Source organism: Molothrus aeneus, chromosome 9 (genome assembly GCF_037042795.1).
Source record: "Molothrus aeneus isolate 106 chromosome 9, BPBGC_Maene_1.0, whole genome shotgun sequence".
Taxonomy (NCBI): domain Eukaryota; kingdom Metazoa; phylum Chordata; class Aves; order Passeriformes; family Icteridae; genus Molothrus; species Molothrus aeneus.
The window spans coordinates 12,372,545-12,393,697 of NC_089654.1; the positions used below are offsets into that span (position 1 = coordinate 12,372,545).

At 39.3% G+C, this 21,153-nt stretch overlaps 1 protein-coding gene across 1 annotated transcript in view; it reads right to left on the reverse strand.

Moving 5' to 3' along the window:
* Positions 1-2,408: 2,408 nt before the first annotated feature.
* The window catches only part of LOC136560143 (vitellogenin-1-like), a 42,995-nt gene continuing 24,250 nt past the window's right edge, over positions 2,409-21,153 (reverse strand). The window contains exons 20-36 of the mRNA XM_066555820.1: positions 19,332-19,476; positions 17,582-17,801; positions 16,553-16,722; positions 15,500-15,917; positions 14,973-15,241; positions 14,834-14,890; positions 13,783-13,980; positions 12,575-12,781; positions 11,279-11,421; positions 10,622-10,760; positions 9,269-9,404; positions 8,382-8,568; positions 7,889-7,986; positions 7,214-7,308; positions 6,949-7,108; positions 5,602-5,763; positions 2,409-2,578 (exon numbers count right to left, since the gene is read on the reverse strand). Of these exons, the coding sequence (XP_066411917.1) occupies positions 2,460-2,578; positions 5,602-5,763; positions 6,949-7,108; positions 7,214-7,308; positions 7,889-7,986; positions 8,382-8,568; positions 9,269-9,404; positions 10,622-10,760; positions 11,279-11,421; positions 12,575-12,781; positions 13,783-13,980; positions 14,834-14,890; positions 14,973-15,241; positions 15,500-15,917; positions 16,553-16,722; positions 17,582-17,801; positions 19,332-19,476 (2,923 nt within the window). The 3' untranslated portion in view covers positions 2,409-2,459. The remainder of the gene's footprint in view (positions 2,579-5,601; positions 5,764-6,948; positions 7,109-7,213; positions 7,309-7,888; positions 7,987-8,381; positions 8,569-9,268; positions 9,405-10,621; positions 10,761-11,278; positions 11,422-12,574; positions 12,782-13,782; positions 13,981-14,833; positions 14,891-14,972; positions 15,242-15,499; positions 15,918-16,552; positions 16,723-17,581; positions 17,802-19,331; positions 19,477-21,153) is intronic.

Consider the following 21,153-nt stretch of genomic DNA (forward strand, 5'->3'; position numbering starts at 1 on the left):
ATGAGGTTTAAATCTGGACTGCAGATATTCTCCCAGATGGGTTGGAAATGTCTGTGTGGTGCATTAGAAATTCCAGAAGGGCCTTTTCACACTTGTACTGCTAATGTTCTTAATTCCTTTGGCAAAATGAGCTGGTTCTCAGTCCTGCTTTGCTGTGCACACTACCAACCTCATGCTTTTCTAATGTTCATTACATTGTGATTTTACAGCTGCAGTGAAGCCTTTCAGGCAGTCAAAGGCATTCAGCTGTCCCAGCAAGAGGGCACTAAGGAACAGGAGCTGGCCAGAAAGGAAAGCTGCCCCTTGGAAGTGGAAATGGGAGCTGTGTCCCACCCATGCCCTGTGCAGAGCAGAGAAAGGTCTGCGCCTGGGCTTTACCTGCTTTCCCCCAGGGTCAGCCTGCACCCCAGCCCAGGCTGCAGGACTGGTGGGGTGATGGTGAGTGAATTCCCAGGAGCAGAATTTCTTCTCTTACTAATGGCTCTTTGCTGTTACTAAGCCCCTGTTTTAGTAGTTGAGCATGAAACTTCATTTTTCTTCTCCCCCTACTACCTTTGTCTTATCTGAAGTGGTTGACTGGCAAAAGTTTCTTTTTTGTAAACAAGAGGATTAAAGAGAGAGGTGTTGGATTAAAGATGACAGTCTGATCCTGTGAAAGTCAATGTCAAATCTCCCATAAGCCACAGTGAAAACAATACCAGCAAGAAAAGAGCTCTCCAGGTGTAAGACTAGTGTGATTTTAAGGGAAAGTGGAATGCAATATTCTTCATCTCCCCTCTTGTTTGAGGTATCTGTTTTGCAATCTAGCTCTTCCGATGAGTTAGGAAAACACAGCTTTTGTACAATTTGTGAATGCTTTATTAAAAATAAAAACACAGGGCAAGGATTCATGTTACTGGTCTTAGTTTGGATATCCATGCATGAAGAAAAGCTCTTGAATAGAGCACTGGGTATTTGTATATATTCTCAAACACAATGCACAGACAAAGGCTGGGGGAGGAGAAAGAGGCAGGTAACTGCCTTTTGCCTTTGTAGGTTATCCCCAGGAGAGAGGCTTGGGGCAGAGGCAAATAGCCTTTCCCCAGAGTATGCATCAGGCAACTGCTTTGAACAAACTTGTAATGGCTTACTCTGGAAGTAATGATGTTATGGCTGTATATGGAGAAAAACTGGGCCTTTTCTGAGAGTTGGTGGCAAGCTGCAACTCTAGAGAGAGTAAAAGGAGTACCTCCTTACATTACTCACGCTTCTGCTCTTGAAAGAAAAGCACTGTGAAGTGTTATGCTGTAATTGTTCAACTATTTAGCCTTCAATAATTTTTCTGATAGATCAGTTTTTAGTTAGAAAGAAAAGTATTTTCTTTAATGACACTTTCCTGCCAGGGTTTGGGTTCAGCTGTGCCTTGCCCATGCTAAGGCTTCTCTTGGAAAAGCGTGCTGGCTGCTATTGACTGCTGTGGAAAACATGGCATGGTTCAGTGCACGGCTGATTTGTGACACAGGGTGAAGAGATGCCACTGCTTGGGGGTTTGAAGGTGCCTCCTATTCCTGGTCCCCTGGGTGGGAGGGAATTACCTTTCTGCACAGTGAAAGCTAGCAGATTGACTCTTCACTGGTTAAACACAGTCTGGCTGCCCTGCTTGTATTTTATTTTAGCTTTATGGTGCTATTGATCTTACATATCTTTCTATATATTGCTTTCCGGAGTATTTGGAATGCTACTTGATGTATTATTGTTCCCTGAAGTTTTTGAAGCCATCATTTTCATAAATATACAATAGGAGATGGTAAAGCAAAAAAAAAAAAGTTCCTATTCACACTTTTAGTTAGTTCATGAAGCAACAGCACATCCATTGAAATTTAAATGAAAATGGGGACTGTGTCACACACTATAGCTCTCTGGAAAGCTACAGTGGGAGTCTAGCAGTCCAATTCATTCCTTTGTAGAATGTACTAAGGCTAATGGTCTTGCTGGGAGTAAAATATATTTTTTTGCAGAGCGGTTCCAGGAACAGACGTTGCTCTTTACCAGAACACATAAAAGAAAACAAATGCTTACTGTGTCTTTAGTATGCTAAATATGAAATTCTTTGCACAATGGAATGTTAGTAGTAGCCGTAATCATGTTTTCCTTTCATCACCTAGTGAACATAATTTTATGAGCGGACTGCTGTAATTATATCTCAGATAAAAGGGAGCAGAATTTCTGTATAATATTATAGTTGGCCTGATTGTTTTGTTGATAGGGAAAAATAAAGAGAGACCACATGAATACTTATTTAATGAACATATTTATTAAGCAGTGCAGACTGTACATAATGCATTTGACTTTGCAGTAGACTTACTTCCTCCAAACACCTTTCTTAATATTTTACTACAGCTATTATGTTCCCTTCTTATCTGTCCAGCTATTCAATTATTTGTGTAGTATGTCTATAGCACAATGCCAAAACGTTTAGCTTAACTACAGCTGCCAGTGCAGGTACAATCAATGTCAGCATCCACAGACTCCACAACATCCTCAGACGCAGATTTCTTATCGCTGCTTTTCTGCCATTCCAACAGGCTTACAGCAGTTTCTGTCAGAAGAGTGAAGTCATTGTTAACTAACATCAAGCAAATTAACACATTTCAAAGAAATACTGTTTTGATGGCTGTCAACTCCCTCATCAAGTAAAGAATGAAATCCTGCCCTCACGACTGACATCTAACTGAGTCATTGACTTGGAACAGGATTTTCACCCATGATATAATTACTGTAATACTTCCCTAAAACCAAAATGAATTACATTTCACGAAACACAAAGGCAAAAGGAGGCTGTGAAAGTGCTGGAGGTAGCCCCTGTCAGTGTAAGACCACCACGTACCAATCCACATCAGCAATCACTTCTGTTAGTGCTGCATATCACTGGGTATTTCTGCTGACTATTTGTTGAAGTTCATTTCTGAAGGGTAAGCCCTTTGGAGAATTTTCAGAGGTTCATAAACTTCTAATTAAAGTTTCCCATATACTGTGAAATCTGGCAGAGCATTCTCAGTTGCAGTATTAACCTTACCACACTGCTTTATCAACAGCAGCTTGAATAAGCCATATTCCTTAATGCTGAAATAATCTAAATGGAATAATGATATTCATCCTCCCAATAAATATTCCTAGCTAGTTGGAGGTTTATCATTGCATTGGAAGAATATTAGGATATCCATTTAGATTAAGTTTGTATAATGAGAATGGATAAAGCTTTCATAATTTCACTTCCATTTGTTTTATTCCTTAGTTGGACAGTACATTTATTAAATGCCATTCCTCATCACAGGGAAATATGGACACTGCTGTATGAGTTCAGGTTGCATCAGTCACTTATCTTCTGAAAGGTTAACACTCCCCATGGCTAAATTACTGTCCAACATTAAGAGCAGGTTTTGCATAATAAACTGGATAATAAATATTTCCCAGAAAGATGCTGGAGATGCTTTTAAAAATGTATATTATATTTTCAGGCTGTGAAATGAGAAATGCTGTAAAATGTCTGAATTCTGGTTTTTATATACATTATGTCCCTTACTCTTGGCCCACTGTGGGTCTGAGCACATTCTTATCCATGTAGGAAATGGTTTCCTTGCAAACTGGATTGTGGGTGAGTAACTGATCCCCATGTAACTGATCCCCTTGTGGCATGTTTGAAATATAAATCAATATGTGGATTTAAACTTGGAGTGATGCCTGCCTCGGTCAAGTTCCTAGGGCCACAGTCTTGCTGATTTGAGGGCGACAGGAGAAATTCTGCATTCTTGTACTTCATTTTATCCTTGCTCCACTGCAAGTGGGGTCCTTGACAGTGATGGGGTCCTTGAATTTTGAAAGAGCAAACTATCATGTCTGAATTGTCATATAAAGAGTTGAGAAAAGTTCTTTGTCCTGTGCATGTGTGTTCCTAGATTGAGAAAGATGAAGATTTCTCCTGCTTCTACTGCTTCTCCAAGTCATTTGACAAAGAAAGAAAGAAAGAGTAGTTTTTAAGTCCTGGCCTTGTATTCCTATTGATCTTTAGTCTAAGAAAAAGCAATAAATTTAGCAAGCTAAAGAATGATAAATGGAATCTTTTTCTTCCTCCTCTTTTTCTGCTTCCTCTTCAGGAAAATAAATAAGCATACAAATAAATAAATAAATAAATAAACAAACAAACAAGGTCTTGATTAGAAGTATTGCCAGCAGACTCCCCAGTCTCTGCTTCAGTAAATGAACAAGAGAAGGTTGCAGTTGCTCTGAAAGCAGCACTGGCTGCAACAACTAACATTTTTTTTTCTGATTTTCCTCTTTTCTCAAACTGTTTTGTGAGAGAATGAGACAGCTTTATTATAGCCTAATATTCTAAGGCAGTGAGTGGTCTGGGGTTGTGACACTTCAGAGATACAGACTTGGATACACAGTAGAAATCTGTGAAACATGGATATAACAAGATTTTGGAAGGATTTTTTGTAGAGGGTGGGTTTTTCTATTTATGAAAGAATGCATCTATTCTCATCTCAGGGAGCCACCAAAACTATTAACACTCTCTCTGTGCTACTTGTTGAATAGGCTGTGGCAGATATTTGACTATTGTAGAGAGACATCCTCTCTGCTTTTCTGGGCTGATTCAGCACACTGCTGATATAATAACACAACCAAAGTGCAAAGTTCTACACAGACATTTAAATTCAGACATAAAATACCCTGCCCTTTCCAGCCCTACTCAACACAGGGGTGCATTGGCTCCAGTGAAACTACGCTGGATTATCTCAGCTAACCATGGATTTGGCCAGCAATGGTTAAGAGAACAAACCACTTCAATAGATACTTCCTAATGTTAGGGTTCCCTGTAAGTTATATAGGTAATTAATTAAAAGATTTAGGAAAGAATGCTCGAGAAACATCTGTGGGTTCCAGGTTGGATTTTCCTTTCATGATTACATAACTTCAGTGTGAAACTGTATTAGACAGTGCCTTATATCCTGGTATAAATGAAATGAGAAAAAGGAAAAGGCTTGCAGTTTTTTGTTTCTCTTTTTTCTTTTTCTTTTTTCTTTTTTTTTCTTTATCTGGGGCATGACTATGTGTGTATAAAATACCTTAAAAACCAAACCATTTTCTGTAACAATTCCAGCAATGTGGTTTTGCTGATGAATTGCACAGTGGCATAGCATGGCAGTCTAACTACAGCACTCATGTCACACTACCTGACTGACTTTCAATTGCCTTGCCTGCCCTGGTCTACACAAAATTGCAGGCTGTAATGCACATAAAAGGACTCAGTGTTGCTTATCTCAACTTTATGGAGATCCTGAAGACATGACAAATTTTATTTTGTGATTTTATTGATCGCTGCTGCCCCTTTTACCTCCTCAAATGTTTTTCTCAGATGATGCTACCTGCCATCACCTAACCTAGCTTTTAGCTGGCCAGCACTGTCAGCAGCTATAGCAAATACTAATGGGATTTAAAACAGCAGCTGAGAGAGGAGCCGGAGCAGTACAGGTCTGTGCATGGCTGTGCTGTGTTTTGTTCTTTCGAGTGCTCTGACAGCTCCTGCAGTACGTGACACACAGAGGGAGAAAAACACTGTACCTTTTGGGAAGCAGTGGAAGCCAACCTTTACTGAAGCCTTTTCACTTGGAGTACAGTCTTTCATACATTTCAGTACTGGGTCAACAGAGTAGCAGGTAGATTCCTCACCATCAATAGTAGGGTTTCGATTCAGCTTCACATAACTGCGCTGCAGCTTGCACCCTAAGAGGAAAAGGAAAGGTAGTTAAAATTGTAGAAATAAATCCCAATCGATCCTTGCAATAATAAAGGTCCATATTTTCTCTTCAGCTTTTATTAAAACACAGGTATCTGACAAACCATTTTTGCAGTACTGAGGTTATCAAGATAGGACAATAATAAGTTGAGGAAAGAGTCTGAAAAGGGAGCTATTTTTAAAATCTAATTGCACAATAGAACCCAAATGGAATCATGTATACTCAGTTTTTTAGAACTACATAATACACAGAAAATAACCTCTCATGTCTGAAAGCTATTAAGAATAGATACTGCAAGCACAATGGCTACTTCATTGCATTAGGAAAAATGTCAACTGTAGTGAATAGATAAAAAAGGGCAGCATTTATTTAATAACAACAAGGATAATTTTTGTATTGGATGATTTTTATAATGCTGCAATTATCTCACTAGAAAGGTATAATGTAACTTAACAGGATGCCAGCTACGACTCTGTTTTCTGACACACAGATAAGAATAATTCTGCTGCCACTGAAGTCAAGGAGAAAGCAACCATTAACTTCAATAAAATTATTTCAGGTCCAAGGTAAATGGAGACCTACCAAACAAAACTGTATTGATATTTTGGGAGTCTAACATTGTTTTTCCAGCTGCGTGTGAGATGAAGCTCTTTAATGTAGGACTAGTTCTAAATGTTTTCCTGAGATTGCACCCTCACGTGGTGCAGAACAATAATGAATTTTTTTTGCACTTTGGAAATTTACATGAGTGTAGGATCTGACACTCTATTCATAATCTGCACCTTGTGTGGTGAAATTAAGTCTGCAGACAACAGCTGAAACTGTTTTGATACGATGGTGAAAATCACACGATTTTTTTTCCTGTAGGAGCAAGATTAGGGCTGATTTTGCCTCTCAAGAGAAAAAGCTACTCAGCGTAAGAAATAAAACCCAATTATTTAACATTGAATTGCACATGAGACAAAGACTTTTGCTGGAGTATATATTCTCTATATTCACAAGCAGTGTTTTAAACAGTCAGTAGTTAATAAAGTTAAAATGGATGCATATGGCTATTGAAATTTCTAAGTAAAAAGTATCTACTGCTTTAAAAAAATATTTTCTAGCTCCTGGCAGAGGAAAAGTGAAATCATAATCTATCCAAGCATAGAGTTTTTCCAGATTCACTCACCACCAGAGCAGGTTTCTTCTAGCAGTACCCATGAATGAACAAACGCAGAACAGCTGTGTGCCAGCCTACGGTTTGGCATGAGCAGCTCATTTTCCTTTTCTCTGTCATTGTTACCACAAACTCCACAGGTCTTTCCTCTCATCCACGAAGCAACTGTAACCTGCAAAGTAGCACATCTTTGTAGTGAAGGCTGAAGTGTTGGTATGTCACACTGGCAAGGCGCTAGGCAGAAAGAAAGCAGTAACCTTGAAAGTAAGTGCAGTACCTTAAGATTTACACCATCAAAAGTCACCTTCTTCAGTCCGAGTTCTGGAACTTCCACGGTAACTGTTTTTCCATTTTTATAAATTTTAACATTGCCTGTAGAAAGATGGTGAATCATAGAGTGATCATCTTAAATTAATGGAGGAACTGTGTAACACAGGAGACACCACAATGCATTTTCCTTCACAATGATCATTTTGCTGCTACAGTTAAATATGTATATTTAAGTGGAGAGGAAAAACAAAAATAGAAGAAATAATATATTTTCAAAAATATTCTACTGCTGTTACCTATAGTGGGAACTGACTTCTGTAGCTAGTATGCTAAATTTTGAAATTATAATGACAGTCGTGGTGCTCCAGCTAAATGTCTGAATTAAAGCATCTCTCTGTGACTATAACATGAACTTTTTTTCTGAACAATCACCAAGCTGGGTATATGATAAGAAAGGGCTTTATTCACCTGTCATTTATGCTGGAGGAGTAGAAGTAAGAGTATATATACTATAGGAATCATGAACATAAGTCACTACAAAACTTAAGAAAGTAGTCCTTAGTTTTCTCTTTGAATTAATTCCACTTATGTTTTCATTACACTGAGATTTTTCTGTGAAATTTATAAAATCTTGATATTTAGCTCCCAGGTCAGCTGTGGAAAACTGGGTATCACAGCTTACCTTTTGCATACTCAGAACCTCCACTGTGTGATAGAACTCGTTCTTCATTGTATGCCACAAGGAGAGATGAATTTGAGGCAGGACAGATTGTGATGTTCCTTAAGAAAAAGTAAAAATAAAAGAGAATAAATTAGTGGTTAAATACGAAAAGTATAGATATTTGTGACTATCTGAATTTGAATGAATGAACAAGCAGTTTTCTTTCCAAAGTGCAAAATTCATTGAGACTGTGGGCTTTAATAGTCAACCTTTAAAGAAAAGACAGCATGGGCACTTAGTGAGCAATTTATCAGATATTGGTGGTTGTGGAATTCAAGACAAGAGCAACTACACCATAGAGCCTCAGACAAGGATTCCTTCTAGAAATTCTTTCTTTCCCATATGTCTTATTGAGAACCAGTTTCAGCTAGAAACTAGGTATCTCTTACTCCTAGAGTGACTCCCTGAGAAACTTTGTACCTAATTTCTAAGCCTCAGTATAAATCACACTTACGCTGATGTTGTATTTATGTGAACCTCTCTTGAGAAAGATTGAGGATCAACCTTTCTTGTAGAAATGATGAACTTTGGGTATTCAGTACAGTCTTGAACCACCACCAGGTTGCAGCTTTTATTGAAAGAATATGAATGGCTTACACGATCAAATGTTTTGAAATCTCTCTCCCTGATTTCACACGTGGCTGCAAGAAAAAAACCATAAATAAATGGCAGATATGATCACTGTAAGTGTTGCTATGAAGTACTGAAAGACACCTCTATGAGATTGAACTACCCAGCAAACATGAAGAAAACTTCACCTCCCTGGCAGAAGCCAGAGTCTGTAAGGACGTGAGAACACTACAAAATAGCTACCTGCTATAGATTATACCAGTATCGATTTTGATTACGTGCCAAACACAAAACTCGAGCTAACAGGGAATAAAATGTACAAAATTCTTGAGGAACTGGATGCCATAACAAACTGTGATAAAAACTCCCCATTTCCCACAGAAGTGCTAGACACCAACCAGGAGAAACTTATGTGGCTCCTTTTTGAATAAAATAAACTGGACAGAAAATATGTGGACTCTCCAGTGCCCATCACCTGACACCTCTCAATGCAGATCTGGCACCTTCTTAGGAGGGGCAAAAGACAACCTCTAGTCCTTGAAGACACAAGTGATTCCCAAACTCTGAATGTTTACAGTAGTTTGAAGCCTCTTCATTCACCTGCCAAAAAGCCTGCCTCTCTGTGAGGGAACAAGCTGCTGGAAGCAGGGCTACAGATACATGCTATGCTTCCCTGTAAGACCATTAGAAGGAAAGGCAAGGCCCAGCCATGGCAGAGTATGATCTACACACATTGCTTATTCATGAGACAAACATATAAGTAACATTTACATTGATCTTCTTGTGCTATTTGTGAAGCTATTTCAGGCAATAAATTCCAAGCAGTGATATCTCGAGTCTCGTAAGCTGGAGACGGGCCTAAGGGCAGAGTGAATGGCAATCGGAATCCCTGACAATAAAGTGTTACCTGAAAAACCAGAAATGAAAATACATTAAGATAAATTGAACCATATGCTCAAGATATGACTGCAAAAAAACCCCACTCTTATCTTGGAAAAAAAAAAAAAAAAAACCTTTGAAGATGCATTTCTACAATTGCAGTTGTGTTGGTCTCGACAGCTTCAGCTTTTGTGAGAAATCATTATCATCTCTTCTAGTCATACTTGACTTTTTGAGAAAATTTTAAGAACACTGAAAAGTAACTGATAGAGATGAGTTTAAATGATATTTGAATTACTTCTTAAAAAATAAGCTAACAAGTTGAGTAACTGAGATGATGGATGTGTTTGGAAAAATGAATCTCATCTATTAAGGGTTGAAAACTGGCATGTTCAGTATTGGGGTAAGATCCTCCACTGTAGCTACAAATTATATTTGCCAAGAAAATCAAATGAATGCCTAATGCACTGACTTCCTCATGATCACATAGTAAAGATCCTGCAGTACTGAAGCACTGTGGTGGGTTAAAGACACACAAGTTTCTGTGTATGCGCAGCTAGCTGTTATTAAGTTGCCAGAGATCCATAGGGGAAATTATAAAGAGGTGCATAGGAACTTAGTGGACAAGGACCAATTAATTGGTGGGACTCTGCAGACCAGGCCTGTGCAGGCTCCTGTAAGAGGGTGGGTGACTGCTCCAGTTTGGTTAGAGCAGAGTTGCATTTGTGGCTGCTCAGACCGGTCACATCAAGCATAGCTACTGCAGGTGTGGGACTGCAGTGCTAACACACACAGGTGCTGTTTGTGGCTGCAGCAGAGTGCAAAGTGCTCTCAAGGCCTCCTCCATCTGTGACCCTTGTTCAAGAACTAGTCAAACTGGGTAAAAATGCATAAAGGTGTGAGTGCAGAGCAGTCATACCTGAGACAATTTGGTCTCACTGTTTTCTCAGAATGCAATTGGACTACAGAGCCTGATTTTGCAATTTTTGACTACAGAATGCAATTGGACTACAGAGCCTGATTTTGCAATTTTTGACTACAGAGCTTACTCTGCACTGGGCCAAAGCAGCACAAAATCAAGGGAGCTGTTGTATGTATTTGAAGACCCACCTCCTATAGTCAGGTATATAGCAGATTCTCTAAAAGGGAATATTTTGCTTTTTGTTTCTTTATGTTGAGTGTCAAAACATTCTAAGTTGAAAATCATTCAATGTAAGGAAAATTAAAATAAAAAATTTAACGTACCTCAGGAGCTTTAATTACTGTATCAATTGTTCGTGGAGATGTTGCAGCTGCTCTAACTATGAATTCATGAGATGGATTTCTCTGATGTACTTCTGAGAAGCCCAACACAAGTGCTGCACCAGGAATGTATTGCATGAATCTAGAGATAAACAAGATGTGACAAACTCAGGTGCAGGAACAAAAGCACACATGGGATGGTGAGGGCTACTGGCAGATCCAAAAACTCAGGAAAAAATGGAAGAACTGAAAAGTTGAGGAAATATTACTTTGGGTCAAATTATATGGTTGATTTTATTGAGAAGAAATACACTGGTTTTATTTTGCCTATTTAAAATGGTTATTTTTTGAGACTGAATAGAAGAATATTTTAAAACAAAAAGGCATTTTGAACTGAAATAGAAAATAATTTAATATGGAAAATGAAATCAAGCATACTTTTTAAATATTTGGAGGTTATAATTTAATATGAAATATGTGGAAAAACTAGAACACATCCATAAAATATTTGTGTACCACTGAACTTGTGGTTACCATCCAAGCACTGCCCAGACAAGTATTTTTGGGTTGAAAAATTTCATCCAGTTCTTTCAGTGTTTTTCAAAAGCCAAGTAGGGTAAAAAAGTCAAATAAAAATTTAGGAAATAATGAATTACATACTCTGTGCTTGTCTTTTTTATCCAGGATGGAAGCTTTCCCCATTGCACCTTCAGCTGTGCAGCTGGCTTCCTTGCCAGTTGTCCAGTGGTAGTCACTGCTTCTATCCTGTAATCCTGGCACTCCTTGCCCCATCTCAGTCTGGCCTTTGTAAACAGGGAAACAGTCACCCAAAGTTCAGAAAAGAATCCCAGAATGAACCTTGACCATTTCAAAATGCAAAATTTTCTTTCACCAATTTGTGCATCGATCCTTCATATTTCCAATCTTTTACTCTAAACGGGCTCACAGAGAAATTTTGATTTGCTCATGCAAAATCTGAGGCATGGTAGGAAAAATATTTTCTGGTCTGTGCAAAACTACATACACATGTTCATGTCTCAAAGAAGCTGCAAAAAGCATGTTGAGATTTCCTCAGATGTGGTAACTTCTTAATCAATATGTATTTTTTCCTAGAAGAAGACTGCACTATAATTTCTCTTTTCTTTCCCCAAGACCTCTTGATTTGAACCCACCCCATTTTCTTCAATAGCGAATATCATGCTGAATTTGTTAATCGCAGCTGCAAAAAGCAGAGATTTATAAATTGTTGCACAAACATCTCGTTCTAAAAAACTCATGGGAAGCACAGCACAGGGATATGCAAAAAAAGTAAGGAAAGGACCTTTTCCTTCACTTATGATGCTCTCTTTGGCATCAACCCGTTACCCAACTTTGCTTTTTCCATCTTTTCATATAAATCCTAGGAAATACAATGTAAATATATTTGAGTTATGAGTCTTTTGAAATCACAGAACAGTCTGACTTGGAAGGGACCGATAAGGATCATCCAGCTCCATCCAGAAAGAGTTCAGCCTCTGAGTGAATGGCCCATACAGGGATCAAATCCAGTGTCCTGTCCTTAGTGTTAACACCACCCTGCTCTAAACAGCTGAGTTAAACTTGGGGTCAATAAATTATATACAGAAAACCAGGCAGATTCCCAGACAAGAAAACTCATAGTAGAACAGATAATAAATAGTGATGAAGAAGTCAATTTTTCAATTTTTTAAAATGCTTCTACTGGTTATATTTTGATTTATCTTGAAAATCAATATTTTTTGCCAGAGTTTGAAGTGTGCATTTTTTTTTTACTATCGTCTATTTTAATGGTGAAATATTTTCTGAAACTTCCTTAACTTTATGAAACATTTAGAAATAAGTATGCCTTTCCTGTTTAATACTCTTAATCAGCAGATTCTCTGTGCCTGCTCTGGGCTTTGTGGATGTCTCTCTGTGCAAAGCTGCCTGAGCACTTACCTGTGCTTTCAGAGGCAGTATCACAGCATCAGCACATGCTTTCCAATTGGTTTCAGCCAGCTGAACCACAACTAGTTGCACATCAACTTTGGCAGCATCAGAACGAACATATGCTGTGGCTTGATAACCTTGATTTCTGCTGTCACTCCTCACTGCCTGCGCCACAATCGTGATGCCAGGTGGAATTACGTCTCCCAGGAAGTTGCGCTGAAAAAGAGCCCCCGACCATCTGTGTTTAAGGATTCCTGTGTGCTCACCAGAGAGCCTGCAGGCCAGTTAATGTGCACTGATAGCAGGCAGCAGCCCTCGTCCTTCATCACTTTAGTTTGCAGTACATCTATATCCACAATAGTTAAGGATGAATTTGGTTGGAAGCCTTATTGTTCAAAGATGTGATTGTTTTGATGAGGGATCCAAGATGCTTCCAAGCTGTCTTTGTGCATATAGCAAGGTTTTGTTCATTATGGTAATGTTTCAAATAGTTGCCTACAATGTGTACTAGAGACATTCAGAGTAATATACACATTCACAACTTATTTTACTATACTACAGTTTCTTCAAGCCAATCAAATATTTTGAAATCCTGCTTAGTAGCAGAGTTTCCCATGACATTGCCTGCATTTGCAGAGCTATTTGTTCTATTATTATGTAGATACCTTTATGCAGTACAATTATAGAATACTGTGTGCATAATAAAGGTAAAAGCAATCTGTGCTTAATGGGCCTTCACATTTACCAATCAGTAATGTCCATGGAAAGTCTGATTTTAGTTATACTCTGCCTGCACTCATGACCTCCAGTCTACATTTAAAAATAATTAGGCATACGTATTTATTTCTTCCTCATTTTTACCTAAAGCAACTGATTTTGTATTCTGGGCTTTCACAGGAAAAAGAAAATTATTTCCTCTTTAACTCACAGCTACATTCCCTTCAACATGTATAATTTCCAAATCCAGGCTTTCACATACTGCAAATACCTTCAGAAATGAAGGAAAGGAAACAGACAAACCTGAACACAAGGAGATTTGGAAAAAAAAAAAAAAAGAGTTTTTTGCGGGGGGAAATATCTCAATGAACTTTGGCTTTCCATTTACAGACTTTTAGTGTCCCTCCAGAACCTAATACCTGGTTAGTGCCACCTCATCTCCAGCTCCAGCTCAGCAGCCAGCTAAGCCTGGCTGCTCTGGGTACCACACACAGTTGTACCTCACGTGTCAGGCTGGAGCCATGGCTGTGGCGATGGATGCTGACTCTTTTGCTCCTCCTGGAGTTGTGGGCAGAATTTTCTCCATGGTGGTGGTGGCTGCTGCTGCTGCTGTCACTGCTGCTGCTGCTGTTTCTGTGGCTGCTTCCCAGCTCAGAGGAAGATGATGATGAGCTGCTTGATCCTTTATGATCTGGATGCTATGAAATAAAAATAGGTTAAAAATCTATGAGGCAGCCTCCAGTTTTACAGTGTAAACATCATAATCAGTGCTATCAGCCTCCCTTTATAGGTAACGGACTTGGACATATCTAGAGTGTTATTTTTATTTCCATGTATAGACATGAATTTTGTTGGGTTGGAATGTGCCTTGTATCCACCTTGACATCTATTGAAAAAAAGACTGCATAGATACTGCTTGCAAATAGCAACATCACACTGTTTGGGTCTAATGCTAGGGAAAATGAAAAGTGGCATTTCATAAGTGGTCAAATACATCCATATCCAGAAAAAAAAACATAGTACAATTTTATGAATAATACTATAAATCATCTTCCTTTTTCACATACAAGATATATAATAGCTGTACAGGTAACACCTACAAAAGCCACTTCATTATCACCCTTCTAATATATGCTAAAAATACCTCTGTGCCATAATGTGTACTGAACCTGGTTTCTGAAAAATATCTGTGTAATGGTTTTGCCATGGCTTCCTAAGAACTGTGAACATAACTATTCCCATTGGAAGGTCCCATTGTTTTATTATTCCCCCATGGTCTTTGTTAACCTAGTTTTGGCTGCATTTGTGTGTCCTGACCCAAATTTGAGAATTGCAAGTGCTGCAACACCAAAAAAGATGACGTGTAATAGCATATTAATAATAAATCTGCTTTTTTTGTTCATCAGAAATATTGTTATTGGGGGTTATGGAATGGTCAAGGGAAATGGTCCAAATAAAGCCCTTCAGTAACAGGTTTGATCACATCAGCTACCATGCAATGGTAGCTACCTGCAGCTACCATGGCAATGTGCACTTGAATTAGGCACCTACCCAATGGACGTGAGCAGACCTGAAGCGGAGACTGTATACTTTTGGAAGGTGATACTCCTGCAAAATTCACAAAGAAGTTATTACCTACGGGTCAGTCAAGATCACCTCCTAGCAGAAGTCAAAGTATTAGACATTTTACCCATTCTGTGGAAGTGTGACCACTGCCACTGTGAACTCGGGACTTGGCGTGGTTTGTCTCAGCTCCTTGGTCAGATTTGCTGCGCCAACGGGAAGCACCAGTGCTCTCACTGCTGCTGCTGCTGCTGCTGCTGCTACTCTGTGTTTTAGGCTTCTGCTCACGGGCACTTCTCTCTCCTTCAGCAGCACTGGCAAGTGGAAACGGTGTGGTCTTGGACTGCTTCTTAGCCTTCTGCTTTATACCAGATGCTTTGCTACTGCTGCTGCTACCTGTGCTGCCTCTGGTACTGCCTTTGCTGCTGCTCTGGCTGCTGATACCACTGCTTCTGCTACTCCTACTGCTGCCCTTGCTGCTCTTACTACTACTGCTTTTGCTACTGCTAATATTGCTCTTGCTACTGCTACTACTATTCTTACTGCTACTGCTGCTCTTGCTGCTACTACTACTGCTGCTCTTACTGCTACTACTACTACTGCTGCTGCTGCTATGACCGCTGCTCTTACTGCTACTACTGCTGCTTTTGCTACTGCCACTACTGCTCTTACTGCTACTGCTGCTGCTCTTGCTGCTACTACTGCTGCTGCTGCTCTTACTACTACTACTACTGCTGCTCTTACTGCTACTGCTGCTGCTCTTGCTGCTACTACTGCTGCTCTTGCTGCTACTACTATCACTGCTACTGCTGTCACTACTACTGCCACTGCTGCTACTACTGCTGCTTTTGCTGCTGCTGCTGCTACTACTACTGCTGCTACTGCCGCTGCCCCCAAATGGGTAGAACTTCTTTCCTTTGGCTTTGAACTGCCCTGTTTTCAGATTTATCTGGGTGCCTCCCTGTGATGCTCTGTCATCAGAGTCGCTGCTGGAGGGGCTGCTTGTTGTACTCTCAGCACTTCCACTGGCGCTGCTGGCGCTGGATGATGAGCTCCTGTATTTTCTTGTCCCCTAGTCAAGGGTAACATTGGAAAAAAATTATTTTTCTGTGTTCCTGCAGAATGGCATAAGTAAAATCAGATGCAGACATCTCTGAATCTCTGCTGCCTTAGAAGACAAGGTGTATGCTCGATAACATCTTTGCAACACATCACAATAATTCAAAGGCAATTTCATAATAATGTGTTAAACCCACACATAAGCAGAATACCCCAAACACTTCTGTGATAAGGAGCATGTGCAGCAGTTGTTGGCCTCACAATGACATGTAACTGGTATCAGTAATGACAGTGCTGTAGCTGTCACTGTCTCAGGGCAGGTTGTGTAGTTGGTGTCAGAGCATTTTGCTGCAGTTGCAGTAGCTGTAAATAACAGACTACTTTTTTGGCCACACAACAGCTATTTTATCTCTTACAAGAGATTTTCAGAAAAGCATGCAAAACCAACCTGCTCCTTCTAATGTCTTTCACTTGCAGAAAGGATGAGTGCAAACAAAAGACCTGCCGAAAGACTTGTGTATCCAAAAGTCTGTCTTTAATTTCCTTTGGCATAATATCTAAACAAAGGAAGCTACTTAGTAGAAGGAATAAAAATGACCTTTGTGTAACATCTCCCACAAATTCTGAAGTGGAATTTCGCAGCAGTACCTGATCATCAGTGTCAGCAAGGATTTTCTTCACTTTTTTAATTGCTTCTTTTCTGGAAGATGCTTGTGCCTCTGGATCTTCAAATGTTACTAGACGTATCATTTTTGTAGGAGCTTGGTCTCCTGCTTGAATTGTGACTTGTATTTTTTCAATAGGTGCCTCAGTGGAAACTGAAATTGCATGGCAATTAGTATTATTGTTACTATTAGCAACTGAATGAGAGAATAAGCCATAATTTATTTAGTCATTTTTTCTCAAATATAAATGTTCAGTGATTATTATTGGTACTGAGCAATTTTGTTAAATTTTTTTCCTAACAGCTAAAGCATTTATTAATGGCAAATAAATTTTAAAATATTACCATGGTACTAGATTCTTTCAGGTCAATAAACAGAATATCAGCAGATTTAAGTCAAGTGAATTGGATTGTTTAAAGAGATAAACCATGGGTTAGAGAATTAAATGTCAGACAGGAATTGAGGCTTAATTCTTGAATGCTAAAGAATGGCCTAATGGTTAGGCCATTAGTTTGATACTTAGAAGACCTAGATTCAGTGGCCTGCTGTGCTTTTATTTCTTCTGATCATGGATTAAGACATTAAGGACTAGATCCTGGCAGGGTTAATCCATAATTCCCTTTTAGAGTCTGGGTTTTAGAATGTAGCTACAGGACACTGCATCAGATCTGTTGCCCATGTCCAATTGCTTCGTGCTTGCATCCCAAATCCAATGATTCAGGATGCATCAGACACACTCTGCAGGCACAGATCAGCTCTGCTTGACGCTGGCCACGCTAAGCGACATTGCTGGGAGAGCTGGGAAATTGCTGCTCAGGCAATGGGGGAGAAATGGATCCCTGCTGTGAGCATAGACTGTTGCCAATACTGGCTGGCCTGGTTCTTCTAATTGTAGACTTAGTGGTACTTAAGATGCAAAAAATACATATGCACGTATACGTCTGTATCTGTCTTTATGTGTGAGTGTGTGTATATACACACCTCCACCCACTATTTTCTCACTTATATTTACCTGGCTTGAAGCTGATTCTCAGGGCATGCTCTCCAACCAGGTAATAAAGAGGCAGGTTTTTGATAAATGCTGCGTGCACGCTTTTCTTCTCAATGCACACTTGAACTCCAAATGTGCTTGCATTGAAGCACACGGACTGAACAAATGGCTCTTTTTGGGAAGAGGAGCGTCCAGAAGAAAAGGGATTTCCAGATGAAACATCCTCTGCAGACTGCCTACCCTATTAGATAGCATACACATCAAATGAACTCAGACAAAAATGAGAGTAATTACCTGCACATTATGCATCATATTTTGGTAGCAGTACCTGTACTCTGCAGGGGGAATTAACCAGTTTATTTTAGATACCAAGGCAGTGACATAGAACAACTTAGTTCTAAAGTGGACAAAATTATCATCTGAATGGCTTGATTAGACTACCTACTGTAAAAAGAGCTTCAGGTTGTAAGAATGGGAAATTATATCAAAATTAATTTTAAATATTTAATTTTGTTTCCCTGGAATATTAGACAGTGTTTACAGGTTCTTGATAAAACTGACTGTACTTTAGACTGACTGGAGTTTTTTCCTTTGATTTTTGATGTGTCAGACAATAGAACTTTCAACTATGTCCACAAAAATTCTGAGTCAGATGAGGTCTAACGTGAATGTGACACTATATCATTTAAATGGTCAAAACATATAATGTATTAGAAATGTCCACGAAAACCCATGTAATTTACATGTGATAAGCAATGCTTAGAGAAGAACAAATTAAAATTAAATAAAATTGGAATCAAATCCATGAAATGAAAACTATGATTTCCTGAAGCAATGAAGCAAATACCTAAAGACACAATAATCACAAGATTTCTTTTCACATATAATTCATGTTTGCAATTATTTTTTATGCAGTTTATCATATCTCACAAGATTCCAGCCTTGCATGAACCCTACCAAAAAACCTGGAATTTCTGGTGATACTGAGAAATGCTCCACTCAGTGCCATTTTTCAGTTGCTGTTCATTTAAGAATAACTGCGGAATGCCGAGTTTTCAGGAAGGGCAGCACAGAGGCACAAAGCAGAAGAAAGCTTGTTCCAGGATATTGGAAAGTGCTCTCACTGATAGCACGTTTGTCGATTGACTTCTCCATAGGAAAGTGCTGTTCTTGTCCTCCGTTCATCTCTTATTTTATCTGAAAACCCTTCAGAGTTGCAGGATAACAATGAAACCAGAACAGGACAGTGTATTCCTGCCTCTGTTGGCCTGAGTGAATTGTCACAGCGATGCCTTCACAGCACTGCCCAGCTTAGAAAGCCTATCCCGGCTTTTAAGGAAACCTGGCTCAGGAAGTCATGACACAAACTGCACTCTATCCTCGAATCAGGTTGCTTATAAGCATTATATTTGGCTCTCTAAGTCAAGCAGTGGAGCATCATGTGGAACATTTGTGACTGACCCAGGAATGTGGTGCTTCCATAATGGTTGCGAAGAATTTTAAAGATCGTGGGCCTGTAGATGGCAGTGCAAAATTAATTACCAAAGAAAACGCTTTTGCTTTAGACAAAGTGTTGCAAGTTTGATGTATGACACTCTAGATTTTAAAATAATGTTACTATAGGGCTATTTGTGTTATTAGATTGAACCTGACTTATTTGAGTGAATCAGCATTGGTCAGAGATGAATTGTAGCCTTTCCTATAGAGAAAATAAATGGTTCCCTACTGTTTAAAAGCCCAAAAAAGAATAGTCAGACAGTACATCATTTACCCCAATGTTATCAGTCTCTCCTGATGCAGAATCTGAATTGAAGGACGTCTTCATTATGTCAGGTACTGCTTCAGGTAAAAGAACGGGAGTCATCTTACTAGCAGCCAAATCCCCAATATTTCGTGTAACAGCAAATGTCTTAGACCTGCAGAATAAACATTAGAGGAAACCTGTATTGATAAAGCACTGCTGAGGAACAGACGAGAATAATGCCTTGTAGCCTGCACTCAACAACAAGTATCATACCTTGCAAATTGCTTTACAGATATTTACGGCATCCTTCCTGTTGTGTTTTCAAGGACTGCTAAGAGTCAATAAAGACAATCTCAGGGGCAGATAGCCCTGTTAGAATTTTAGAATCATGTGTACAGGTTAAAAACCTTTCAGTTGATTGGATCTTCATACTCTAATACCGTGAAAAACAGCACGCTTAGAAGCCTGGCTGTGGATTAATTATTAAATATTTGAGTCTCCTATTTTGAGCTCCTGGACTTTTAAATTTTTAAATTCATCTTCTGTGTGTTCACTGCAGTAGCCTTAGTTCTAACTTCTTTTGACATTGTATTTGGAAAAATACTGCCATAACTTCAAAAAACAGCCTGGGGACTGGTGGCTACTGAATGCTGTTTCCTGTGCAATTTTTATTAGAGCAGAATTGAAGAAAGGAGCGTGAAATCATGAAACTAAGTGTCTCCAGCTTGATTTAAATTCACTAATACTCATGGCTTGGCCATGGCTTGGCAAGAGGTCAAGAGAGTTGGGCAGGAGGGTTAAGAGCCTACTTATGTAAATCTGTCTGGTACATTGTTTCCAGTGTTGTCAATTCTAAGTGTAGTAGTCAGGATCCCAGATAAGTGATAGAAGGTGCAGCATCAGACTGAGGCTCTCATGGCAAAATATCCTGAACCCCTGGCTTCATACCCACATTTTTTGTGGAACTTGTTATGGTGCTGTGAACTATGGTGCTGAGTTTTGTTTTGGGTCAGAGCAACATCTTGAATGCTGAAACGCTTTTGAGAGACAAAATCCTACTTCCCTCAGCTATTAACACTGTGCTAGCTCTACCTTATTAGCCATTTATCAGCTAACATCCACCTCAAAATTCCCCATGTGCTCTTTCTCAAGGATGAAGCTGATCTCTTTGCCCTGGGACTTTTGTGGTCTGCCAATGGAGGTGGCTGCTGTGACAGTGAATGGAGATGGTCTCAAAATGGTCTCTATTTTAATACGGCCCACACTGTACTAGCCTGAGCAATTCCAATCTAACCTATTTGAAAGATGAATTTGTATTCATTTGATAGCCCTCTCTTCCTCTTGAAGGCTCCTACCGTGCTGTGTGCAATGTAAAGCACACAATTGCTCTTCATGTGGAACACCTCAATAAAACGTGTGTCACCTGTGGGCTTTGTTTTCTTTTCCATCTCTCTCTTTTTTTAGATAAGGACATGACAGCAACGCTCCACGCTGGGTGATAGGAGAACCTTGAAGAATGGAATCTGAAATAAAATATTCTCCCTAACAAGCTGAGGGGATAAAAGAAAATACAAATCAACTTGCATTTCAGATAGCTCATCTGGGTAAAGAGACAAAAAGGGAAATGGTTTTATTTTAATCCCATTCAATAATTCAAATGACCACTGAACTGCAGGCTGGATCTCCAAGCAGAAAGCCCTGGGGTTTCTTTTCCAATTTTTTAAGTATTTTTATGCCAATAGTCTACTCCTGCCACCTAATGAAAGCGAAGGATCGATTCCTCCCTGTTGAGCACAGAGAGCCGACAAATGTAGCTGCATCACAGGTGACACATGTCAATGTCTGCAGA